We start from the raw sequence: 16,922 nt of genomic DNA, 5'->3' as shown, positions 1-16,922 counted from the left end.
ATTTGAAGATATCAGTATATATTTGAGAATACAATTTAACATCCAGTTAAGGTTGTAAGGAATAGTTTGGTAGTATGCTGCTGTTGCTGTTTGGACACAGATCTGCCCTAAAAACTTGAAGATGCTTATTGGTCTGCAGTAATGTAGTGAGGATGACAGCATGGATATTAATGTATTAGATTGTATTATCCTACAAATATCTGTAGGGCTAAACTGAATCAGTTCTGGTGAGGTAGATGGAGATTGCTACATAAATGATATACCTGGTATGTTCACCTTCATCTTGATAATAAAAGTCTGGAGAAGTGTAGCAATCTGTGAAGCTATAAGGAAGCTGAAGATTGGTTGTGACTTACAGGAAGGCAATAGTGGAAAAGAAGGGGAAACCTCAGTAATAATTTAATTCCTCCCAGGCACAGTGTTTTGCATCCCAGCACAGAGAAGAGTTCCTTTGCTAGGACATTTTAGTCATGGGCGGTGTCAGGCACCAGAGAGCTTGGCAAAGACTTCCTTTTTTCTGGTAGTACAGCAGATTGTGCCTTTGTTTTACAGTGATTCCTTACTTTTTTGCTGGTTAAGCTGTCACTCTAAAAGAAAGTTGTCGCTATTTACTTCTCTGTCTTTGTATGTCCTAGAGTTGTTTACAGCGCTCCTTCAGGGCCGAGGTGTTCACCTGCCCTGCCTGTCGCTATGACCTGGGGAAGGGCTACTCCATGGCTCCCAACAAGATCCTGCAGACACTGCTGGACCAGTTCTTTCCGGGTTACAGTAAAGGACGATGATGTGCTCAGACCCTTCCGCAATTCTCACAGTGACTTTATAGACAGTAAAGGGGGATAAACATAGGAAATTCAGGAGTGGACCAGCCAGCTTGATGGGACTCAATATATTGTCACATTTTTAAGCAGCTAGCCCTCTTCCCCTCATAGCCATTTCTTGGTGTTGTGAGAACTCTAATTCTCAGCTGTCTTTTAACATCAAGGGTAGTTTTGGCCAGTTAACAGATAGTTTTTAAAGAAGAAAAAAAAAGAAAAAAAATAAAAAGAAAAGCCTCAGCTCTTACTGGCCTAGCTGATGCTTAATTTATGATTTGGTTTTTTGTAACTACCTCAGGACAGAGGAAAGTAAATTGTGTCAAACAATGAAACAATGTTGGGGATGAAAAAAATTTAGTAATTTTTTTTTTTAGCTACACACTGCCTCCTGAATATTAGTTGTGCCTGGTCCATGTGGTTTGATTTACAAAAAAAAAAAAAAAACAAAAAAAAAAAACCCACAACAAAAAAAACCACAACAATAACAAAACCCAAACCAAAAGAAAAACCCACAAAAAAAAACAGGAAAAAGAAATAGATTCAGCACTTAAGCCATTTGGATTAAACAGCAAATAATTCTGTGGTGTGCATAATCCCTTTTTTGTCTTTTTCTTCTCTTATGCTGTATTTTTTTGCAAGAACGGGCTGATTTTTAGTCTATTTTTGTGAGCTTCATTGTGCTTTTCTTGTATCTTATGCAAGTTGACTACTAATGACTAATGAGAACAATATGAATGCATTGTTGCTGCATTAGTGTAAAGTTATCTGTGTTTTTTGCACTTAAAGAGGGTATTCAAGACACTCTGGTTGTGTAAAAAATGGTTCATATTAAAAAAGCCACTTCTGTATTAGTTAAACTGTGTGCTTTTAGTAGGTCTTGTATCAGTGGCAATACATCTACACAGCATTAAAGGCAGTGCCAGCTTGGAGAGGGTTCAAATCGCTTCATATTGTGATCTGAAATTTTATATACAATATATTCCCCCCCCCCCAAATATACCTTATTAAATATTTTATGATTCAGAAAATTTGCTAGTTTTGTTTTTACTATTATCCACTTAATTAAGTCATAAGATTTTTACAGAATTTATTTTTCGGATTACTAAGTGCTTTCCTTAGGTGGCCTTATTTTTCAGGTGTGAGGTTTTATATTCCTTAACTCACTTCTCAATGCCAAGAACACCTAATGTTGATACAGTGGTGACATTGACACCCATGGACTTGGCCACAGCCTGTGGCAGTGCCCTGTCCATGTCCCAGAGTGGGAAGGAGCCCTCCCTGTTGGCACAGCTGGGATGGGAGCTGTGGCATTCCTGCATGGTGGTTGGTCAGGTAGGTGAGTCAGATACCCTCTGTAGGCACGGAGGTTGCAGTGACAGCCTGTGGCATACACTGCTACAGGTAGCTCAGTATTTTCTGGCGAGAACAATGTGATTCCACTTTTGTAACAGCGATTGCACCTGTGCAGTAAGCTCATGAGAAGACTTGTAGCTTTCAACCTTTTAGCTGAGTACTGGGAAGTATTTTAATGCATTTTTTTCCATTGGATAGATTTTACCAATTAATTCACAAGATAAATTTTGTCAGTTTGAGGTCAACAGTGGGAGGTTACCTGCTTTATACAAAATTTGTAAACCAGTTTTTAATATATTCTTTCAGTGACATAATCAAGCAACATGAAAATACTTTGAACAAACATTAAAGTAGCTTTTCAAGACTAGGGAATTAGATTAGCAACAGAGAAAGACTGTCCTTTCCTCCCATTATAAGTCTGCAGTGGCTTTTCATGATTTTTTACATCCTTAGTACTTTATCAATAGCTATCTACTACATAAAAGACACTCTTTTCAGTAGTGAATTCTAGAGTAAAATAATTCTGATTTTCATCACTACAAATTAAGGTGATTTAGGATGTAGGTACAGCTTTTCAAATAAAAACTGGTACCTAGCCTGACTTTTCTTTAATGAAAGCCATTCCTGTCTCCTCTCATCTGCAGTCTCCTTGTGTAAAGCCCCCCACTGAAGTCATAAGGTAGATAATGAAAAAGTTGCAGTCCTAAAACTTTCACTGTAAAAGACACAAAATTTATGGTACTTAAAATGTTGCTGTGAACACCAGCCTCACTTGTGTCACTTCAGCGTTCCCAGACTTCTCTTCAAGAAGAGGTTGCGTTGTGGGTGGTTGTAAGGTGCAAAACTGTGTTGTCCTTTTCTGTGGTCTCGGTGTTGCCAAGTGCCCATTTCCTAATTCACCGAAACTGTGCTTTGTGTGGCTGAAAGAGTTGGTCCCTTCAGGGGTGCTTATGTACATCAAACAGACAGCTCTGCACAGACCTAGGCAGGTTCCTTTCAAATGTGCTCGTTGCACAGAGGTCTGACTAACTAGTGGGAGGATTGGTTTTATGTAAACCTGGTTTGGAACATACTGGAAAAGGCTCCTGCTTAACGTCTGAGTGATTTAATGTGGCACTGTGTGTTGCAGGAACACTCTGGTGTCAGTGCTGTTGGTGCTCTTAGAGGGCCACAGCTTAAGCTGTGAATCAGTTTTTACACAAGCTGTAAAGTAGGGCAAACTGAGTGCTCTGTATAAAAAAGTGCCAGAGAGAGGGTTGAGTAACTGGAAAGAGAATTTTTTTTTACCCAAGATTTAAGTAATACTAAGCAGTTCACAGTGGTCTTTTATGCCTTCTCCAGAATAAGAGAGGATTAGATGGAACTACTAAGAAAAAAATTGATGTGATATAGAACAAGATTAGGTTTGTTACTGCTTGGTAAAATGGATCATTCTGGCTCATTAAAAAAAATCAGAGATTTATTTAAATATTAATCTCTGACAGTATTTCCCTTTGAGTGAGTTTATTGCTGCTGTGGCAATTATCACAAATGAAAACTTAAGCTCCATTATTTCATACTGCTCTGTTGGACGAATTCAGCTGAAAAGTTTAAATCCAAAACATGACAACATTTAAAATTCTGACCAATTTTATTAGACTACTAACACTGATAGGTAAAAAAATCAGTATGAAATATTAACACTAGCAATGCTAGTTAGTGGTAATACATGAAGTAAATTTAAAAATCTACTTCATCATTTTTTACAAAATATAAACAATTACTCATGCAGTTAATATTTATTAATATTGCCTTATGTATCTATATCTTTTCTGCTTTTTAAACTGTAACTTCTATGCCACTTTGCAAATTGGGTGTTAATTGATAAAACTTTAGCACAAAACAGACAAAATGTTGAATCAAGGCAACTTCCAACATCAACTACTGTGGAACAATCACATTTTGTTTACACCTCACATACTGATTGTATTTACATTTTAACTGAGCAGTGGTTCAATTAACAAATGTGGTGATTATTCAAAATATACACAGTATAAATATCCCCAGGAAATCAGGCAAGGGCCATTCTGATGGAGTCAAAAATGAAGGCAGCTGGAAACAGTCTTAGGAAGATGCTCTCTTCTGTTCAGAAAACGGAGATTCATAGGCTTCCATTGGTGGGCAGGTACAAACCAGATGTTGATCTCCATATATGTCATCAATGCGAGCAATCGTGGGCCAAAACTTGCTCTCAGGCTTCACAAATGGCTACGAGAGATAAAAGAACCCAACCATCTTAATTTTTCCACCAAATAAAGCTACAAAATTATAATAGACATTAGGAGCTTGAAGAATTACAAGTGCTGTAAAAGTGAATTTTTTAGGCGAGGTCATCCTTCAAATCTATTTGCAGTCCCTAAAAGTTAACAAGCACGTATAATAGAAGTGACACTTGAAAGAATACTTAGATTTTCAAAAAAGTATAGGCATGTCCTCTAACACATGCTTGCAAAGACACAGTTTTCATGAGATGAAAGAAAACTTTATTGTCCTTTGAAGAGCTGGCTTTCAGATAGGAATGAAGGAAAAGCAGAGGACACCGATGTGCTGTTCAATATAGTTACAATGTAATACTTAAAGGAAAGTGGAATGGTGGTGTAGTTGAATTCTTACTATTTGAAACAGTACATATCTCTAAAATATTTGCAATTAAGTTTCAGAGCAGAAAGGTTGGTTACACATACATTTAGCTGCTATGACTATGAAAGCAATTAAGAAGTCTGATATCAGAGTCCAGCTTCAATCTGACCTTTATTTGTAGCAAGCGTTGCTTTCTGCGTGCTGACCTTGGGGCATCTGGTCACACCTTATGCAAGTTCCTTTAAACAAAGCTTTGAATGTCAGCACGTGGGACTCTGTTTTGGGTGCCCTTGGTGCAGTATGTCAGAACTGAACAGGCTGTTTCTAGTAGGAATGAATATTCAGTGTTGAAGTGCTAGGATTCAGAAATCCAAGTCTGCACCTATGTGGGGTTTTTTTCAGATCTTCTTTCCTTGCATTTAAAAACTAAACTAATGAAACTGTGGTAGAGCTCACACACATAAAAACAGAACAACAATAAAATGGCTCTGAAGTTTTCATTCTTACCACATTACTTCACCTCCAACTGACTAAGAAACTACAGAGCACAAAGCATATTTATGTATTACCACACCAAAAAGTTCCCATTATGTACTCACCAGTGGGAATGCTGCCACTTCTCTGGTGTAGGGACGATCCCACTTGGAAGAAGTAACACAGTTGAGAGTATGTGGCGACATCTACAAGAAACAAAATATACTGAGAACAAGAAATTACTGAATTCAGTTGAACATATCAGTGTGAAGCCTTCTTCAGGTTCACATTACCACATGTAAATAATTACTGTCTAGAGAACACTGTTTATCTGTGGAAAAAAAGGCAGATTTAAACCAGAAGGCAAGTCAGTATTTGGATTTTTTTTTTCAGTTTGCCTAAAGATGCTTCCCAAGGCTTGAATATGCTTTTGGCTTTTCACTAAACTTAAAAGTCAGTACAGCATTAAAAGAGTTGAACAGAACTTGAGCTGATACTAGTTCTGTGCTGCATTGCTAAAATAAATTCAATCTTTACTTTATTACCAATGTTAAAGTCATTCCACTTTTCATCTTAAGCCAGTGAAATAAGCATCTCTCCTTCATTACTTTGAGATGGCCTTGAAATATAAATCAAGTGCTTTTGGAAATAACTTTCTCTGCTCTGTCAGCAAAGGCCAGACTTCTCACTTGAAAAAGTCAAAATTCAAATTTTGTAAAAGTTGAAGGTTTCTCAAGAAAGTCTTGTGTTCACTGTTGTGCCCTGTTACTTTGAAGAGTACTGAAAGACCAGCAAGTGGGCTTCTGCAGTCTCAAGGGTTAGGCTGATGCTGGTATCTTGCTCTACATGCCATCTTACCTTTAGTGGGTTAATTTGGGGGTCCATCCTGCCCTCCTCTATTTCAGCAATTTCCTGCCGAATACTGATCATTGCATCACAAAATCTGTCCAGCTCTGCTTTGTCTTCAGACTCTGTAGGTTCAATCATAAGTGTCCCTGCCACTGGCCAGGACATGGTTGGAGCATGAAAACCTGGGGACAGTAGCAGAAATCTGTCACTGACAATAGGGTATGAGATAATATATGCCTTAGCCATCAGCAGATTCACAAATTCAGTCCTTTCTGTACAAAAATCTGTACAGGATTGAACTCACTGGTAGTGTTGGCACTGTACTTTAACAGGTAAGATAGACTTTTCAAGTATCTTCGTTTTTAGCACTGAAGGGTAACACCACTGTATTATTTACAATAGAGCTACATACTGATTTAATTAAACAGTTTATTAAAAAGGCATTTTAATAATCTAACTCACTTCTATACCTACTGAAAATTCTATTTAAAGTGGTGCACAATATTTAAGGCTGAATTACAAAGAGCAGGAAGGGTGGGTTTTTTAGCAGCACAATTAGGCTTTGGATTATTTCACTGAAGAAGTATTAAACTACCGGTTTTAGGTTTTAACAACTTTCATGCATATTCATTAGAAGTGCAGTTCTATAGGATCAAGTAGTTCAACAGGTCCTCTTGTCTGGCAGCCAAAAGGCATCCACAATCAGATCCTTAAGAGCATAAACTGCATAAACTATATCGGGATGGAACTGTTCAAATTCTATCATCCTACTTCAGATAGGGGGGGGTTTGTGGTTTTTTGTTGTTGTTGTTGTTGGTTTTTTGTTTTTGTGGGTTTGTTTTGTTTTGGTTTTGTTGGAATCTTATTAAGCTTTTGGCTCTGAACAGTTGACAGTCATGCAATCAGTAATTTGATGGGGCAGTTTACAAAACTGTGAAGTAGCAGCAGAGTCAGAAGTTCCTACTACAACTCAGTATATGCAAATATCTCTCCAAGCCCTTAAAGAACACGAGAAAGCCTGAAATAATTGTGACAGATTCACCATCCATAAGCACAGAACTAGAATGTTTGTGTCTCTCTTTAGAAGAGATTTAGAAAATTTTCACTTGCACTGCTATTTTAAAGAATAGACATTTGACTTACCATAATCCTGAAGCCTTTTAGCAACATCTACAGCTTCAATGTTTGCTGTTTTTTTGAAAGGTCTTGTATCCAAAATGAATTCATGGGCTACATAACCTGTCAATGAAGACCTCTTTACTTAGCAGGAGAACAATGCAATTTACCAAGCTGTCTATTCTGATTGGTTTTGTGGAGAACGTGGCAAAAAGACAAACTGAAAAATATTCACTTGGGCAGAACCTTAAATCTGAGAAATTATCATGTAAGAGATACACAACTCAGTTTCTGAAGAATGGCTCTCTGAGTACCACATCACATTAAGAAGGGGCCTCATTTACAAGATCAGAATTAGGAATGAATGGTCAAGGTAGCTCCTACAGTTTACAAGTTCTCTGAAAAAAAAAAATTGTCAATGGCCCAACGCCATTTGGGTCTTAGGCTATCTTTACTTAATCAAAATAATCAGTTTTATCTTATGCCGGGGGGGGGGGGGGGGGGGGGGGGGGGAAGTGTTGTAGAGAGGCTAAAGACAAAAATTATCTGTATTTATATCCATGATTCCAGAGAGCCTTCCATTACATTGTTAAGACCTGCAAAATTTGCAATTTTCATTCAATTCTATTAAAGTAGAACTTGCAGATTTTACCACAGTCTACATCATTAAATTTAAGATATATATATTTTTAAAGACTATATTTATTGTACTCAAATGCTCTTCAATGCTGTTCAGCTTAAACAAGCAAAATAAATTCTCTGATAGTTACTCTACTGCCACAATAATTTTTTCATCTCTTCTTCATTCCTTCTCTCCTGTTGCAAGACTGGAGAGCCAAAAAAGGGAACCAGAATGTAGCTAAAATATCATGCATTGCCAAGGGAATTTTATTTCATCTCACGAAAGTGAAAAAGGAGCACAAATGAGGGAAACTTGGTGGGATTTTTTTTCAGAGGAAGTGTGCAAGGGGAAGTACAGGTCCAAAAATTACTTTCAGTTCTTAAAGTGTCGCATCATTGGTTATGGAGATTCGGACATCTCAACTTGGGTATTTTTTCTTTTTCCAATGTTCATTCATCTGCCATTAAATTTCAAGGAGAACAATCTAATGGTTTACTCTATCTTTTGGCATCATTTTTTCTAATTACAAACAGATACTACTTTTCTTTTACTTCCAAGTATCATTGCAATACATCCATAGATGTGTGGCAGGTTATTTCTCTCCTTGTGAACAACATCAGGAGAAGTTTGAAATCAGTGGTCACATAGCATGAAAAAAACCAACAAAACAACCATGTTGCAAGCCAACTTCTACATGAGGCAAAAAAAAGCCTGGTAGAAAAAAAAATTGTCCAATACTTGCCTCTTGCTCCTCTGAAAAGGATTTTGTAGTGCTTCTCTAGCCTCTTTGCCATGTAATTTGCATTTAGTATAGCAATCTCAGAAGCATGCTTCAGACCCTTTGCTCCCATTGTCTGAAAGAAAAAGAACATGAAGAAACAGATTTAAAGTAGGTCCAAAACAAGCAAAGTGTGCTCATGCATGACAGAGAGCAGCACCTCAATACACTTGGCTAGTTCTAAGGCAGTCACTCTGCTGTTACACTTTTCCACACAACACTCATGGGAGAAGCACTGGATATTTACTGAGGGCAACTTTGGTGTATGTAGTTTATGACAGTGTCTGCTATCTAAAAAGTTTAGCCTGAAGTCCACAAGTGCATGACCCAAACCTTTCCTCAAACTGACAAGCTTTGACCTGAATAGAAAAAGAGTGAGAACACAAAAAATGTGAAAAGGCACAGGTGGCCTGTCTCCATCCCATAGCAAGACTGCCCAGATAACTTTAGGTGGGACAATGTAGACAGATGGCATTCTGCACTTTGAGGAAAGAGCTCCCATTAAAAATTTCTGATGGATTAAATATTCTGTAATGGGAACCAACTCAGAGTCAGAAGTGATTTCTACCCAAAGCTGAAAATGGAAATTGCACCAGTTCGTATTTGCTCATTTTGAATTCCAGGAGAGCTGGTTTCCCCAGCAGAAGTTGTTTCCATGGTTAGAGTATCAAACTGGCAACAAAGTATTCTGAATGACACTGCCCCTAGGTTCACTCTTCCCCAACTCTCACTGGAAGCATTAAAGGTAGCTCAAGAGTCCCAGCACACCCTTCTATCAAATACAATATGAATCTACAATCATCTTTGTTGGCTAAATATTTCCATACATGTACCCAAATATTTGCTGGCTTATCACTAAATTGCAAGAGATTAACAAATTACATAGATCATGATCAAGCTGTCTCACTTGTAAAACCAAAACTAAGTTCAGTTTTCAAACCCTGTAAAATCCTCCAGAATTCAGGATATCGTTAAGCTGAATGTTATGCAGATGTCAAGTATAACAATACTGAATCATGCAATTAAAAATACTCTCGGGGGAACAGTAATTACCAAGCAGCTTTTAAACACAAAAACTTCAATGTCAGAAATTGGGAGCCTGACTGCAGTTTTCTGCCTTGTGTCCACTTATCTCAAGACCTATTATAGACAAGGTAGATTTAGATACAGCAGTTGTCCTGATGTCCTTTCTCATGGCAACGTTGTCCTACTACAAAACAAGCAGGCTTGATGGATATAAATAACCTATGACTGTACTGTAGTCACTTCATTTCACTACATTTCAGTCTGTGCAAAGTCTTAAAATGAGTTGCTCTTAAACCTGTTCATGTGGTTCCAGTGGTGCTGGACTTGAAAGAGAAACAGAATCTCAGCTGATATTCCTTATAAAAGTCTACACACCTTGATATACACCCAGGAAATTGGCAATATAGCACTGGAACCCCAAGGTGCAGCACTGACAGTACCCAAAGGACATGCATCCTTATCCGGCTGTATTTTGATCACAGGGTGGGTAGGCAAGTAGGGAGCCAAATGTTTCTTCCTAAAACAAAAACATTGATTTTAGAGCTTAAATATGTCTTCCTGTGTTACCATATCTGGACAGTTTCAGCAGTAGTTTCTCTTCACCTGACTTCCAAATGCAGTCCTCTAGGAAGTCTGATCTATGCCTTCTTCAAAAGAAAGTTCATTAACACAACTGGTGCCAGTGGAGGATGGCACTCAGTTTTCAACCTATCACATGATATTAATGGAGGTATCCAAACGAAAATCACTTTTTTAAACAAGTAAGATTATCTTCCTTTAAGGCAATAGGAATGCTCCATAGGATAGACTGCCACAGCTTGTGTAGGACTTTGTGTTGTGGACTACATGCAGTATTATCAGCCCTCAAAGTCCACCTCTTACACAGGAAACAGATTGCAGAGTGAGGTTTACCACACACACTAGAAGGCCAGCATGGGAGCCAGGGCTTGGGCATACAGGTGAACATCACCATTCATGAGATCAGTACATGACTGTGCTGGTGAAGGACAGATGCTTGCAACCAACATAACACCTCTCCCATCCACAACTTTGTACTGAAGTCAATGCCTAACCAAGAGTCACCTAAGTGTATATATTTTTTTAATTTTTTGTTTTTCTTTTAAGAAAAGGCTAATATAGAGATACCCACACTCCAATTGGTCCCATTCCAGGTCCTCCTCCTCCATGAGGAATGCAGAAGGTTTTGTGAAGATTTAAGTGAGAGACATCAGAGCCATAATCTCCAGGACGACACAGACCAACCTGTAAAGAGAACACTCTGTTTCAAAACATTCTTCATATGCCATTTAAGACCTATTACTGAATGCAAAGAGAACTGGTTGAAAAAGATGGTGTATGTTTTTATGTTTTTCTTTATCATGATACATCATTAGCAAGAACTTGATACTTGGAAATACTATTTTGTTTTAGGAATTCTTAATTACATCTGTAAAGAATGTCTTTGATAATGGGTAGGCAGACTAAGACAATTTCAGTGAACAACTTGTGACACATTTTGTGACACATTTCAGGGCAAAATCAAATTTAAGAGAATTATTTTCACAATCTGATTTTTATTACTGTTCCTGGAAATCTCACATCCTCCCCCAAACGCTGTGCCATCTTGCATGGAAGCTGTGTTACAGTCTGAACTGAGTACTGCTGTGTTGTTTTTATTCCAAGGACTCCCAGCAGTAATGAATCTGCCTAGATTTTGTACCTGAGCATTCATATTTGCTCCATCTAAGTAAACCTGGCCTCCGTGTTTGTGAATGAGGTCACACACGTCTCCAATCTCCTCTTCAAACACACCATTGGTGGAAGGGTATGTGATCATGATGGCTGCCAAGTTCTCCTTGTGCTTGTCCACCTGGTGGCAGGGTGGGGAGAGAAAAACAGGGTCACTGAGGCTCCTAAAGCTTCTCAAGGTTTTATTTTAAAAAAAATACAACTAAAGTCATAAATATATGTATATATAATACCCACTTCTGGGACCTTCAGACAACCAAATAAAACATCTGGCCTTCAAGTTAATGTAAAATAATGACCATTCCCCCTACTTTCAGCAGTAGAGTTCTATGACTACCATAAAAGTTTGTTCAAATGTGGAAATGTGTTCTTTGTCCCTCGCATTGCAAGATTCACCTGCAGCCAACAGACTTAAAAAATGAGAAAAAAAAGTAGTTGCCTAGCAACACCTTCCCCAGAAGAGATGGACTGAACTTTGCTAAAAGAAGGCTGAAATGCAGTTTCAAATGCTTTACATTTATGAACATGGCTTGTTCATTTCCAGTACTAGCTGTGGACCAAAAGGGTCTATAAAGGTCTACTGTGTAGAAAGACTCTTCAAGCAAATCCTGCACCAGAAATCTCAAATTAAAAGAAATCTCACAAGTGTCACATGATTAGTGTCTGAGTGAGCAAAAAACAAAAGAGAAAAAAACCTTATCCTTTCAAAGCATATATTCACTATTATTGCTTTATTTTCTCTTGTAGAAAAATGTGATTCAGCTGCCAACATTATTATCTTCAGAGAAGAAGTGTTCCTTGAAAATCAAAGATAATTAAATACTCACCATTGCTTTTAAATGAGAAATATCAATGCTCCCATTTTTATCCACTTCAATTGGCTGAATCTTCATCCCTGCCATTTGTGCACTTGCTGGATTAGTACCATGAGCAGATTTAGGAATAAGGCAAACCTTGGACGGGAAAGAAAAATAGAGTCGAAACCATAACTAGTTAAAAAATTCTTAATGCTTTATTGTCTACACTCAGCTACAATTCATTATCAAAGCATTGAAAAGAAATCCTGATGGTACCAGTAAATTGTCTCTTTTGCTGAACAATGCAACTAGATTTTTAAAGAAAATCCATTCAGGTATCAGCATTTAAATACTCACTACCAAAGTTTCATTTGCTGCATAATCATATACCCCATCTTTTTCTAAAACATTAACTTTTTTTTTTTTTTTAACAGTTATAAGTCTCCATATGTACAATGACTTCAAAGGAAAAACTGCCTAGTTCCAAATTTCCACTACAACGTCTTCTGGTTTCCAAAGCATTTTCTTCTGTAGTTTATTCAAAACAAAAATTTAGACCAAAATATTTTGGCTATAAATGAGAAATTCAGAGCTGCTTTTATGCTTTGTACAGTTAACTTTAAAAGAAAAAAAAAGAGAAGCATTTCTACTTAAATAAATGTAGGTTCTTGTTAGTCATAGGAAAGTGGTGCATGTGTCAGGATATTTCCAGACTTTTTTTAGGAATTCCACCCTTTCTAAAGACAATAAATATTTCTCAAAAACAAACAAACAAACAAAAAACCCACCCAAAAAACCAAACCCAACTCCATAACAACAACAACAAAAAAACCAAACCCACATCATTTTTTTCTACTTTATTTTCCTGAGAAACTGCATAGTGGCTCATGGAACCCTGTGATCCACAGAGATCCTGAGACAAATGTGAATACTTCAAAACACCAGAAACACCGGGGACCCAGGGCCTGTGCAGGAAGCACTGTGCAACATCTGTAGTCATCTTACTCTCATAGCTGAAATGTAAAGTGGCTCCAGATGGCCACCAAGGCTTGCTGGGTGCAAACATCACCAACCACACAAAAAAGCAGGGATCGCTGTCAGTTCATGTCCATACTTTTTCCCCCTCAAGAGGGCACTAAATCCAAACACAGCCAGCTACAAGAACCTTGAGTTGCTGATTTAACCACTTCCTCCAGCCAGGAGAAAAAAGCACTTCAGTTGAAAGGCTAACATTTGGTGGGCATTCTTATTTTCTTTTTCCTTTTCACTCTTTGCCAAGAGCACCACGATTTTCCTGCAACATTTGAAATCTGTGAAGTGTGAGTAAAGTGCAAGCAGCCTCTAGGCTCTCCTGTGCAGTTCAGCTCTGGGTATTTTCAGACCACAGAAGGACACACAGACACAGAGAGAAGCCTGAAGATCTTGCACAGAATAAGAGAAACAGCAGATGATACATAGACAATCAAAAGAAAACTCTCCAAGGAATAAAATTTTTACCTAATTTCACTTCCCACTGAGTAAAACTACCCACAATACAAAGTTTGTAACTGTAAAGAGTGGTTGCCTTCTAATAAGTTTAATGTGATCTGGATGCAAAAAAGAAACAAAGAGAGAAGTCAACGCATTCAATTTAAGGTGGTTTCCTCACACAGAGGCTATAATTCCCATGAGGCCAGGACAGCGATGCTTTCATTTTGAGAAAACAAATGAGTCCTAAAGCCAAGGATAAAATCAGGTTCAAAGAATATGTATGCTATTACACTAAGGACGTTTTTCCTACTTTTAAAGCCAACTCTATGAGTGTGTGAAAGAAGACCTAAGTAATCTCAGATTTCCAAGAAGTTTTTGATGCGGTACCAAAAGCTGTTCCTAAACTAACTTCCAGTGAATTAAGTGGGAAGGTATGTATGGATAAATATTTTATGAATTCATGTTAAAGAAAAGAAAAATAGTCAGTTTTCGCTGTATGGAAATGTTAACCTAATAGAATCTTATAAGTATCTGTGCTTGTTCTCTAACATTTAAAATTACTTGTAATTGAGTTTATAATGGAGACACACAGTGAAATGCCAAACATCCTGCTAATACAAAATCCCCCAGGTCACTAAAAGAACTGATGGCAGAGTTCAGAAAAGGACCCACAGTACTGAGGGGCAGCATTCAAAGCAGTATATGTATACTGGAAGCAGACAGATCGAAAGTATGACACAAGAAAACACAACAGCCCAAAACTGTGATCTTTAGCTTTGAACCTACTGCAGCTAAAAGATCTTGCAGTTTGGTGGGAAAGAAAGCAACTGCATCAAAGACCAGAAAGGTAGTAAGAGAAAAAAGTATAAGGAACACAGAAGCTTTAAAGACAACCGAAGTTATAAAATGGCTTTTTTGAGAAGGATGGATAAATAACTGGAATCCAGCTAGGAAATGAGGATTTATAAGGATGTAATAAGTAATCCTGGAATTAACTCATGATATGTCAGCTGTGAACACAGAAGAACTGTTCATCATCTTTCAAGAGTGAGAGGGTGTTAGATGAAATTGTAAACATATCTCAGTTTTGCTTCTTCCTTCCTAGTTTCCCAGCTTCCCATGGCTGGCCACATGGCATGTGCAATTGTTGCTTGGGAATTAAAATGCCATAAGCATGACTTTCCCTGCTTTGCCCTCCTTTCCCTGAGCTTTTGTTGCTGAGCATGCCATCATATGGCATCAGGATCCCCTTGGTCAGGCAGGGTCAGCTGTCCTGGCTGTGTCTGTCCCAACAACCTGCCGACACCCAGCCTCCCTGCTGGGAAAGGACAGGGTCAGGACACGGCAGTGGCATAGAGAGGAAACCTTGACACTGTGAAAGCACTGTTCACCATTTGCCAAGAGACCCCTGTGTTATGAACACTGCTTCCTCCACAATTCACAAAGAGAAAGTTAAGTCCACCCTAGCCAAACTCAGTACAATCACCCTCCCAGGGAATGGCCCTGTCTCATTCCCACTGTCTGTAAAAACTGCTAAGATATTACCAAGGACCCATGTGGGAAGCGTGGAATACAGAAAGCCTATCAGAAGTGATGATACACAACCTAGTTTCACTCTAGGTGACTCCCAGCTGCTGAATCAAACCTCCACTTCCCACCCAACACTCTTCCCCACAGGAGTATTGACACCTACGGTTCTATGATGTTCTCCTTTGGCATTTAAATAAGCTTTGATCGCAGCCAGGCCTGCGTACTCTCCTTGGGCTCCACTGCAAAGAAGAACACAAACACTGTTACACAGCACACAAACCAGGAAGTGCCACCTCCCTGCTAGAAATTCAAAACTGTCCAGCCCCAACCCTTATCAATGATTTCAGGCAAGTGTCAGCAAATTAGAAGGAGCACATTCCATAGATTAAATTACAAATGGACATGCTTAAATTAACAGCTGTAAATGCTTAAATTAACAGATGTAAATGAAAAGAGAAATGACAAAGGTTATGCTGTTCTGTGTGTTTATACTAAAATGTTAAATCCTTTTGGTGACTGAGTTGATCCACATTTCTGCACCTAGCAGGGGCCTCTGTGCTTGATTACAGAGAGGCAAACTAACACTGAAATGCATAGCAAAGTGTATATAATGAAATATAAAAGGTCTTTCAGCCTAAGTGTAGAGTAAGTTCTTGCTGTTCATTTTGTATCAAAACTACTAGTGGACATGAACAGGCTGCAGCAGGACTCATTAAATGGTGCTTTATTAATTTCAGTGAGCACGTGGGTCTTAGGCATTTTTCAGTCAAACCTAGCGCACCAACTACCAGTTTCAACAATTAAACACCTGGCAGCTCATACATCTTATATTTCTATTCCAAATCTTTATTTTCAGTTCATATTAAAATAATTAAAAAGACCAAATCATTAAACATTTAGAAGAGATGAGACAAAAATAAGATACCATATTTTTTAAAAAAACAACAACTTAGTAATTTCATGATCTTGCATTCAAGACAAATTTGATTTTAGAAAACTCTTCCATTTTTGGCTTGCACATTTTCTTGGTAGGTAAGTTTTTGGAATCATGTCTCAAGGTGCAAACACTCAGAAAAAAAGTTCCTACCTATTCGGCTGGAAAGAGATTTTGTCATAGCCTGTAATCTCACATAGGTCCTTCTCTAAATCCTTGAAAAGCTGCTGATACCCTTGAGCTTGATCCAGAGGAACAAAAGGGTGGATGTTGGCAAATTCTCTCCATGTAATAGGCTACAAAAACAGAACAAACAAACTATAAACAAATATAAAGAGTGCTGTAACAAAATACTCTACAGACAGCTCTGTTCTGTTGTTCAACTCTGTGAAGGAAAGAAGTTGCCTTGTGGTCAATTAAGTATCAAACACCAAGTATGTTGATCTGCTGAAGTCTTGGAAGGCTTTGCAGAGGGATCTGGACAGGCTGGATTGATGAGGCCAGTCATGTGAGGTTCAATAAGGTCGAGTGTTCAATGATTTAATGCTAACCTTTTAGCTTTTTATTTTGGTAATCATATTATACATAAAGGTTTGGGGTATTATAAAGAGATGACCCCCAAAGCTTAGAAGGAGCTTATAGAATGCATCTGGCTTTTCCCCTCTTACTCTTTTTTCCCATCTCAACAGATCACCAAGTCCTTACTGTTGTTTAAGCCATGGGATGATGAAAAGCCTACAAGAGAAGGGGCTAATGTGTATGTCTCAAACACTGATGGGCAGACAGCTGT

At 38.1% G+C, this 16,922-nt stretch overlaps 2 protein-coding genes across 5 annotated transcripts in view; one reads left to right on the top strand and one right to left on the bottom strand.

Moving 5' to 3' along the window:
• The window catches only part of UHRF2 (ubiquitin like with PHD and ring finger domains 2), an 82,323-nt gene extending 79,771 nt beyond the window's left edge, over positions 1 to 2,552 (top strand). For 3 of the 4 annotated variants that reach the window (XM_066180847.1, XM_066180848.1, XM_066180846.1), the window contains one exon: positions 636 to 2,552. In XM_066180847.1, coding sequence (XP_066036944.1) covers positions 636 to 782 — 147 coding nt within the window. In that variant the 3' untranslated portion in view covers positions 783 to 2,552. The remainder of the gene's footprint in view (positions 1 to 635) is intronic. The other variant, XM_066180849.1, reaches the window with a different exon arrangement.
• Positions 2,553 to 3,649: 1,097 nt separating this feature from the next.
• GLDC (glycine decarboxylase) overlaps positions 3,650 to 16,922 on the bottom strand; it is a 39,682-nt gene continuing 26,409 nt past the window's right edge. Inside the window, exons 15-25 of the mRNA XM_066180845.1 lie at positions 16,286 to 16,428; positions 15,362 to 15,437; positions 12,229 to 12,354; positions 11,373 to 11,522; positions 10,803 to 10,915; positions 10,028 to 10,169; positions 8,591 to 8,702; positions 7,254 to 7,349; positions 6,120 to 6,292; positions 5,387 to 5,467; positions 3,650 to 4,415 (exon numbers count right to left, since the gene is read on the bottom strand). Of these exons, the coding sequence (XP_066036942.1) occupies positions 4,272 to 4,415; positions 5,387 to 5,467; positions 6,120 to 6,292; positions 7,254 to 7,349; positions 8,591 to 8,702; positions 10,028 to 10,169; positions 10,803 to 10,915; positions 11,373 to 11,522; positions 12,229 to 12,354; positions 15,362 to 15,437; positions 16,286 to 16,428 (1,356 nt within the window). The 3' untranslated portion in view covers positions 3,650 to 4,271. The remainder of the gene's footprint in view (positions 4,416 to 5,386; positions 5,468 to 6,119; positions 6,293 to 7,253; positions 7,350 to 8,590; positions 8,703 to 10,027; positions 10,170 to 10,802; positions 10,916 to 11,372; positions 11,523 to 12,228; positions 12,355 to 15,361; positions 15,438 to 16,285; positions 16,429 to 16,922) is intronic.

Source organism: Chamaea fasciata, unplaced genomic scaffold (assembly GCF_029207755.1).
Source record: "Chamaea fasciata isolate MVZ Bird 193981 ecotype frontalis unplaced genomic scaffold, bChaFas1.0.hap1 SCAF_4, whole genome shotgun sequence".
Classification (NCBI taxonomy): Eukaryota; Metazoa; Chordata; class Aves; order Passeriformes; family Sylviidae; genus Chamaea; species Chamaea fasciata.
Note: the sequence above shows the minus strand (reverse complement) of the source record. Positions and strands in the feature narration are given on the sequence as shown.